The sequence below is a fragment of the Lepus europaeus genome, chromosome 3, assembly GCF_033115175.1.
Source record: "Lepus europaeus isolate LE1 chromosome 3, mLepTim1.pri, whole genome shotgun sequence".
Taxonomy (NCBI): Eukaryota; Metazoa; Chordata; class Mammalia; order Lagomorpha; family Leporidae; genus Lepus; species Lepus europaeus.
The window spans coordinates 43,597,911-43,606,687 of NC_084829.1; the positions used below are offsets into that span (position 1 = coordinate 43,597,911).

At 54.2% G+C, this 8,777-nt stretch overlaps 1 protein-coding gene across 3 annotated transcripts; it reads left to right on the forward strand.

Annotated features, from left to right (window-relative positions):
- The first annotated feature begins 1,991 nt into the window (after positions 1-1,991).
- MAD2L1BP (MAD2L1 binding protein) lies at positions 1,992-8,721 on the forward strand. 3 transcript variants are annotated; one of them, XR_009865497.1, is made up of 4 exons: positions 1,992-2,087; positions 2,427-2,692; positions 4,393-5,424; positions 5,801-8,721. XR_009865497.1 is itself a non-coding variant. In XM_062186187.1 (3 exons), the coding sequence occupies exons 1-3, from the start codon at positions 2,042-2,044 to the stop codon at positions 4,903-4,905; spliced, it is 825 nt and encodes a 274-aa protein (XP_062042171.1). In that variant the 5' UTR covers positions 1,992-2,041; the 3' UTR covers positions 4,906-5,742. The 3 variants fall into 3 exon arrangements, 2 of the variants coding, with proteins under 2 accessions (XP_062042171.1, XP_062042172.1); XM_062186187.1 differs by lacking the exon at positions 5,801-8,721 and having other exon boundaries at positions 4,393-5,742; XM_062186188.1 differs by lacking the exons at positions 1,992-2,087; positions 5,801-8,721 and adding an exon at positions 2,111-2,209 and having other exon boundaries at positions 4,393-5,740.
- Positions 8,722-8,777: the final 56 nt, after the last annotated feature.

The window sequence follows — 8,777 nt, forward strand, 5'->3', positions numbered from 1 at the left end:
TGTATTCATTTGCCTGAAAGGCAGTGTTATAAGGGCTGGAACTGTGGCATAGCAGGTTAAGCCTCCGCCTTTGGCGTTAGCATCCTTATGGTGTGTCAGTTAGTGCCCCAGCTGCTCCACTTCCAATCCAGCTCCCTGTTAATGTCCCTGGGAAAGCAGAGGAAAATGTCCCAAGTGCTTGGGTCTCCACAACACATGGGAGACCCAGAAGAAGCTTCTGGCTCCTGGCTTCTGATTGGCCCAGGTTTAGCCATTGCAGCCTTTTGGGGGAATGAACCAGTAGATGGAAGAGCTCTTTGTTTTTCTCTGTCTGTCTCTCTCTATAACTCTACCTCTCAAATATTTACAGAGAGGCAGAGAGAGAATCCTTCCATCCACTGGTTAACTCTCCAAATCGCAGCAATGGACCAATCCGAAGCCAGGAACCAGGAGCCAGAAGCTTCTTCAGGGTTTCCCATGTGGGTGCAGGGGCCCAAGGACTTGGGCCATCTTTTACTGCTTCCCCAGGCCATAGCAGAGAGCTGGATCAGAAGAGGAGCAGCTGGGACTCAAACACGAACCCCTATGCGCTGCTGGCTTAACCCGCCTTGCCCCTCCTTACTCTGCAGCCTCGCTGAGTGATCCTATCCACTCCCATACTGATGGCTGTCTGTCCCAAATGGTGTTTCTAAATGTCTCTTTTCACTGTCCTGTGGTGACACTGAACTCAGCCCATCAAAAGCAGGATTCATCTTCTCACCTCCTAGTAGACCTGGTCCTCGTTTATTGCTCCATCTTTCATCGAATGGAGCACCTAGTTATTCAGTTGCTGGAGTTACAACGCTGCTTGTTTTCTCGACAGCCCGTTTTTCTTTTTTATAGACGGACTGATTGATTGGTTTATCAGAGCTACAGACAGAGAGGGAGAGGCAGAAGAGATCTTCCAAGTACTGGTTCATTCCCCAAACTGCTGCAACAGCCTGGACTAGGCCAGTCCGAATCCAGGAGCCTCTTCCAGGTCTCCCACGTGGGTGCAGGGGCCCAAGCATTTGGGCCATCGTGGGCCAGGCACATTAGCAGGGAGCTGGGTCAGAAGTGGAGCAGCCAGGATTCGATTCAGTGCCCATATATGATATGGCACTGCAGACAGTGGCTTAACCCACCGCACTATAATGCCAGCCTGGACAGTCTGTTTCCTTGGATCAACTACTAATTTATGCTCACTGGGCCCCTTTGTATCTCCAGGACTCACCCAGTTATCTCCCTCCCCTGTCACTACCCTGGTTCCCTTCTGTCTCAGCACTACCTCGAACTAGAACCCCTGGCCCTGTCTTATCCTCCCTGTAATCCAACTTCTACAGTGCAGCCAGCAGGGAGATTAAACGGGAAAGATGTGAACATAATCATGTCACTTCCCTACTTATAAGCAGCTTCCTTACCTCCCTACGGGGGATCGGGTTCAAAGCCTATCAAGGCTTAGAAGATCCTGTCATGATCCTGTCTGCCACGCCCTAGCGCTTTAGGAATTCTTCATTCCTTGAACAGGGGATGACGTTCTTGTCTCTTGGGGTCTCCTCTTTACCTTGCTAACTGACAAGGTCACAACGTCTTCACACATTTCTTCTGGAACCACATACCCCTGCCCCAACCCGCTCTGGGTTAGGCGCCCAGTTCTTCCCTCCCCCAGCCCTTGTATACCCCACTGTATAACGCATCCCATTGCACTGTATGCATAGGCAGTGCCCCCCTCGACGGCAGGGCCCGCGCTGGGCTTGTCCCCGGCGGAGCCTCCAGCACCGAGGACAGGGCCCGGCGTGAAGAAAGTAATGAACCCAAGAATGAATGGCTGCTTGAGGGCGGGTGGCCGCGAGCGCCTGGGCCCGCCGTAGCCGGAGGGCTACGGGTGCCAGCGCGGGCTCCACCCCCGGCCCCGCCCAGCTCCAGCCCAGGGCGGTGGCGCCCCGCCCCCTTCCGGCCCGGCCGAGCCGGAAGTGGAGAGGGCTTCCCATGACGCTCCGCGGGCCTCTCATTCTAACGCACGGAGCTGAGGGAGGAGGCGGCGATGGCGGCCCCGGAGCCGGAAATCCCGTCGCCGGCCGCAGGCACTGGTATGACATGGGGGCCCCGTTTCTTCCCTACAGCCGCCCTGTCACCGCGCCCCTGGTCCTTCTTCCCAGTTCCCGGTTCGTCCGCTCTCCGGTGTGACTACGCCTCGCCCTCTTTTCCCCAGGTCAGGGGCCCGATTTCTGAGTAGAGCCCCAGTCACTGCCCGCGAAATCTCTCTCGTGTCGCCCACTTAGTCACGAACGGCCGCGGGGGTCAGGAATCCCCCACGCACGCACTAGGGTATCTGCGGGCGTCGGCGTGTGCGTGGTGGCCGCAGGGAATGCGGAGCCCGACCCTGGCTTGTGTCTCATTTCCCTCTCTTGTGTCCGTCCCCTCCCTAGATCTGGAGTGGTTTGAGAAGTCGGAGGAAATTCACGGCTCCCCGGTGGAACTGCTGGAGACCGCCTCTGCCCCGGAGGCCCCCGGCTCTGCGGAGCACTGCTGCCCGAGAGACTGCATGGTGCCGGTGGTGTTTCCCGGGCCGGTGAGCCAGGAGGGCTGCTGCCGCTTTACTTGTGAGCTGCTCAAGCACATCATGTATCAGCGCCAGCAGCTGCCTCTGCCCTACGAACAGCTGAAGCACTTCTACCGAAAACCTTCTCCCCAGGTAGGCGCGGGCTGCGGGGGGAAGACGTCGCGGCTCTCCCGGGCGAGCAGGTGGAACGGGGATCGGAGCCATCTGCGCGTCTTCAGCGGTGTAACCCCCTCTGGTGTTTTCCCTCTTGCTGTCGCCTCCCTAAACCCCTATTAAGTGTTGCTTTTGGGCTCGAAGGGTTGAGCCTTTACATTTTAGTTCCTTTTCTCCAAATTTTCATGTTTGGTTTTTCCTTGATGGGGGAGTTCTTTGGCTTTATATTCTAACACCAATACAACTTATTCTTTTTTTTTTTTTTTTTTTGGCAATCATTGTTAAGAGTTCTTAATTTTCGCATATGCTCTTTGCTCTTTTTCCCCCCAACATGAGTTTATTTATTTCGCTTTCATATATATATACCCCAGCAAAAATTGACTGCTTTGTGGCATGCCACCAGATTTCCTTGACTATCTTAGCCTCTTACATCTGGCCGCTCTCTTGGCTGTTCGGAGGGTGGGAGAATTATGGCACAAAGAGTAGATTTACTTTTTGCTGTGATGCTGATATAGCCCAGGGGTCTGCAGTGGCAGTTCATTGAGCTAGACGGTCAGTCTTGGGTCTGTGTACCCCAACAGGGATTTTTTTTTTTAAAGATTTATTTATTTACTTGAGAAACAGTTGGGGGGGGGGGGAGGCCGGCGCCGTGGCTTAACAGGTTAATCCTCCGCCTTGTGGCGCCGGCACACCGGGTTCTAGTCCCGGTCGGGGCACCGGATTCTATCCCGGTTGCCCGTCTTCCAGGCCAGCTCTCTGCTGTGGCCAGGGAGTGCAGTGGAGGATGGCCCAAGTGCTTGGGCCCTGCACCCGCGTGGGAGACCAGGAGAAGTGCCTGGCTCCTGGCTTCGGATCAGCACGATGCGCCGGCCGCAGCGGCCATTGGAGGGTGAACCTACAGCAAAAAGGAAGACCTTTCTCTCTGTCTCTCTCTCTCACTATCCACTCTGCCTGTCAAAAAAAAAAAAAAAAAAAAAAGGGGGGGGGGAGACAGAGAGAAAGGTCTTTCATCTGTTTCACTCCCCAAATGGCTGCAAGAGCTAGGCTGATCTGAGCCAGGAGCCAGGAGCTTCTTCTGGGTCTCCCATGTGGGTGCGGGGGCTCAAGCACTTGAGCCATTTTCTATTGCTTTCCCAGGCCATCAACAGGGAGCGAAATCAGAAGTGGAGTGGCTGGGACCAGAACTGGTGCCCATGTGAGATGCCAGCTCCGCAGGCAGATGCTTAACCTAGTATGCCACAGTGCCCCCCCTACACAGGGTTTTTTTTTTTTTTTTTTAAAGATTTATTTATTTATTTGAAAGTCAGCATTACACAGAGAGAAAAGGAGAGGCAGAGAGAGAGAGGTTTTCTATCTGATGGTTCACTCCCCAGTGGGCCGCAACAGCTGGAGCTGAGCCGATCCGAATCCAGGAGCAAGGAGCTTCTTCCAGGTCTCCCATTTGGGTGCAGGGGCCCAAGGACTTGGGCCATCCTCCACTGCTTTCCCAGGCCACAGCAGAGAGCTGGATGGGAAGAGGAACAGCCGGGACTAGAACTGGCACCCATTTAGGATGCCGGTGCTTCAGGCCGGGGCGTTAACCTGCTGCACCACAGCGCCATCGTCCCTCACAGGGTTCTTTAAAAGGCATTAGCTTCCCCTACCTTGTCTCTCTGTCTCACCAAGCTTTGTTGTCACAGGCAGAAGACGTGGTGAGGAAGAAGCCCCGGACGGCCGCCGAGGCGAGCAGCAGGAAATGCCAACAAGCCCTGGCGGAACTGGAGAGTGTCCTCAGTCACCTGGAGGACCTCTTTGCCCGAACCCTGGTACCACGAGTGCTGATCCTGCTTGGGGGCAGTGCCCTAAGCCCCAAGGAGTTCTACGAACTCGACCTGTCCCGGCTGGCTCCCTACTGTGTGGACCAGAGCCTGAATACAGCAGCCTGTTTGCGCCGGCTCTTCCGAGCCATTTTCCTGGCCGATGCCTTTAGCGAGCTGCAGGCCCCTCCGCTCATGGGCACCATCGTCATGGCGCAGGGGCACCGTGACTGTGGAGAAGATTGGTTTCGACCCAAGCTCAACTACCGCGTGCCCAGCCGCGGCCACAAACTGACCGTGAGCCTGTCCTGCGGCAGGCCTCCCGACCCAGCAGTGGCTTCGGATGATTACATCTGGTTCCAGGCCCCAGTGACGCTGAAAGGCTTCCACGAGTGACGGAGGACGCTTCCTCATCCTGGAACTGGACGGCCGAATGGCCTGGCTCCCTTCGGCACCGAGCCACCCGACTCTCGCTTGGAGCTGGCGTTGCTTCCCAGTGAGAGGGGAAGGCACTGTCCTGGCTGCCTCCCCTCCTCACACTTCCGGGGGGCTGACGGTGTGTGGCTGGGACCATGGTATTCATCCCTGAGCAACAGCTTGTTGAATCAAAGGTTGATTTTCCCAGAGGGTGCTGGGTCAGGTGTTTCTGTTTGGGCTTGCAGAGCAAAGCCGGGTCCACAGAGGGACACTCCTATGGAGGCGGCCCTTCTCTGCTTGTTTGTCGTGTCCGTGCCGAGTTTTTACTGGGGATGTAAAGGTGGATGTGACTCATGAACTTAAATACAAAACAGATGGATTCAGAGTAAACTTTCCTGGAACGCTTGACTTACAGAGACCTTTCCGGCTGAGACTAAAGGGTTTTGGCTTTCTCCCGGGCCTCTTCTGCTGCAGGTCTTCCAGGATATTTTATTACAGGTAGGCTATCCCTTCTCTGGAATGCCTAGAACCAGGGGTGTGGCACATTTGGGGATGTTAGCATCTGTGTAATGAGATATCCTGGGGATAGGATGCAAGTCTAAAGATGGAATTCATTTATGTGTTATTACACTTTGTATGCACTAGCCTGAATTAATTTTATATGATATTTTTAATAATTTTGTGCATAAAACAAGGGTCTCGTGGTGTGAAATTTTCTACCTGAGGTGCCATGTCAGCATTCAAACATTACAGTTTTTGGATTTTTGAATTAGATATACTTAGCTGATAATAAGCCAGTCTGGGGAGTTAAGTTTGATTGGCTCAAGTTCTATAAGTTTTTTTTTTTTTTTAAGATTTATTTTTTATTTGAAAGAGTTATACAGAGAGAAGAAGAGGCAGAGGAGAGAGAAGAAGAGGTCGGTCGGTCTTCCATCCGCTGGTTCACTCCCCAGTTGGCTGCAGTGGCCGGAGCTGCACTAATCCAGAGCCAGGAGCTTCTTCTGGGTCTCCCACAAGCGGGTGCAGGGGTCCAGGCATTTGGGACTCTTCTGCTGCTTTCCCAGACCATGGCAGAGAACTGGGTCAAAAGTGGAGTGGCTGGGGCTTGAACCGGTGCCCATGTGGGATGCCAGCCCTGCAGGCGGTAACTTTACCTGCTACACCACAGTGCTGGCCCCTGTAAGTAGTTTGACAGCAGAGCTGGGAGTGGAGTCCCGTCAGCTCCTTCCTGCACTGACTTCAAGCCCAACATTCTCTCCTTGCCGCATGCTGATCTTGGTGACCCTTGCGTTCTCTATGTCCAAAGCAAAAATGACCTTTGATGTGTGGGAAGAACTGTGGTGAGGGACTGAGCTTAGCAGGCCCCATCGAGAGCCCAGTGCTTTAGGGGAAGTCTCTGGCCCTGCGCTTGGTCTACCATAGACTCTAAGCGGGGGAGGAGCTCCTCCACAGACTTGGCACCCTCACGTGCCCGGAGCTACAGCTCTGTTCCCAGGGCTTGGAGGGTCGCAGGTGCTGCTGGCGGGGCTCCTGTCAGCCAGGGGAAGGCAGCGGCATTCCGTCCTCATGGAGGCAGCTGTCAGCGAAACACAGGGCACGTGCCATGCCTGGGGAGCTGAGGCCTCGGGTGAGACCCTGCAGATCCCTCCAGCTGTTCCGGAGTCTCCACAGGCCTGGTCACCCTAGCCTGTCTGCCCTTCAGATCTGGGGAGGGGACTGAGGAAAGAACAGGGAGGGGCTCAGTCACCGGCAGAGGCCCCAGGACTGCCCTGGGGTCCTGTGGGATTTGCTCCCTGAGGCCAGATGTGCCGTCTGGCGCTCTGCCCAGCCTTCTCTGTAGCTGTTTGCTGCGAGCAGTCACTGTTGGCAGTGTTGTCCTTAAGCCAAACCCCGCCTTCCTGCCGTGTGGGTCCCCCTCAGCTGCATTGGAGGTGCCTCTCCTCATCCTTGCTGGTCCCTGGGGTAGGAGAGCAGCTGCTCATTTCCCCAGTAAGAAAGGTGAAAAGAATCCTCTCCCTGCTGGTGCCGGAGATAGCTGTGTGCTTATGAACAGGTGATACATAATTGCGAGACTGTTCCATTAGGTAACCTATGCAAAGTGCTTGAAACAGTGTAAAAGTTTTTGCCTTAGTATGTAACACACAAAGGGAAATTCTCATTATCCTTGCACTGAACTTTCTCATGAGCTTGTTGAAGCCCCTCCTACATACACTGTTTGGAGCACTTGCATATGGTACCTAGGCCCAACTGCCTTACAGTGTATGCGTTATTGTTCCCACTTTATAGATGAGGCTTAGGGAGATCGGGTTACTTGCTCTGGTGGTGAAATGTGGATTCGAACCCAGCCCCCTGGCTCCAGAGGCTGCGCACTTCCCATGGCGCAGTAGGGCTGTGTCTTACTGGGCAACAGTGAGTCAGGATTTGTTCTGCCAAAGGCGTTGGCATTGGGAAGCGGCAGCACTTCCCTCCCTGGTTCCTGACGTGGAGCCTGCCATTAGCAGGCGCTGAGTAAACATGGCTCAGTGAAAACAAACCACTTGGGCTCTTTGATGTGCTGGGGTCACTTGAAGCATGTTCCATCAGCCGGCATTCGGCCTGTGTTCTGCCTGATGCCTTGACCCTAGGGACGAGGACTCGGGCCACATCTCCCACTCAGGGAAGGGAAAGGCCGAGTGGGAGTGGAGGAGTTGTGAACAGAAGGGGAAAGGGCTGTGGATTGTTCTGAGGTGGAAGACACATCAAACCGAGTCAGGTCCCTGAGATATTAGTTTTAAAAGCCTACATAAGCAGTGCCCAGATAATCAAAACAAAGCAATTATCTGGGCGGTTTAGACACTTGTTTCTCTGATGTGGGGCCCACGCCATTCTGATTCCATGAGCCCTCTAGAAAGGAATCCAGAAATAAGCGCAATTAATAGTAACAAGCCCATCTCCTCCGCTGGCCGGAAGCTTGCTGGGAAACTTGTTTATGTTTGTCTTTGTCTGGGGACTGCAGAGGTGGCCATGAAGTAGTCTGAAGCCCAAGGAGGAGGGGTCCCGGCTGCTTGCTACCATTTGGGTCTGAGAGCCACACTGTAGGGCCCAAGATAGGTAAATGTAGGTGGGAGCTGATGGGAAAATGCAACCTGTAAAATGTCGCCCTTTTCTGTACCCCTCTGCACACCCTCCTTTCCCAAGGTGTGGCCTAAACCTTGCCCCATTGCCTAATCATCCTTCACCATTTAGGTAGGAAGGTCTATGGAAGGCGTAGATAAAGAGACATCTGGTGACCGTGGAAGAAACTAGAACTGAGGGACCCATTCTGTAGGGTCTGGCTTGGGGCAGGAGAGGGGTGTGGGTGGGGGGTTAATTGGCAGAATCTTAGGGATCCCAGTTTCCTAACAATTCTTAGGTCAAGAAGTGACATTACTGGGCTGGCATGGTGGCCCAGTGGGTTAAGCCACCGCCTGCAACTCCAGCATAACACACGAGCACAGGTTCCAGTCCCAGCTGCTCCACTTCCGATCCAGCTCCCTGCTAATGCGCCTGGGAAGGCAGCGGAAGATGGCCCAAATGCTTGGGCCCCTGCATCCACGTGGGAGACGCAGATGCAGTTCCAGACTCCTGTCTTCAGCCTAGCCCAGTCCTGGTCCCTGTGGCCATTTGAGGAGTGAACCAGTGGGTAGAAGATCCCTCTCGCTCTGCCTTTTCAAGAATTAACAATAAATCTTAAAAAACCAAGTGACATTACTGGGGAGAAATAATACAGCTAGTGGCAGTGTTGGTGCTCTGCATTGTTTTTCCAAGTTCCCAATACATACACGGTGAGAACTCAATTAAACCTCCACTAGGCGCTAGGGCTGGGCCGGGCT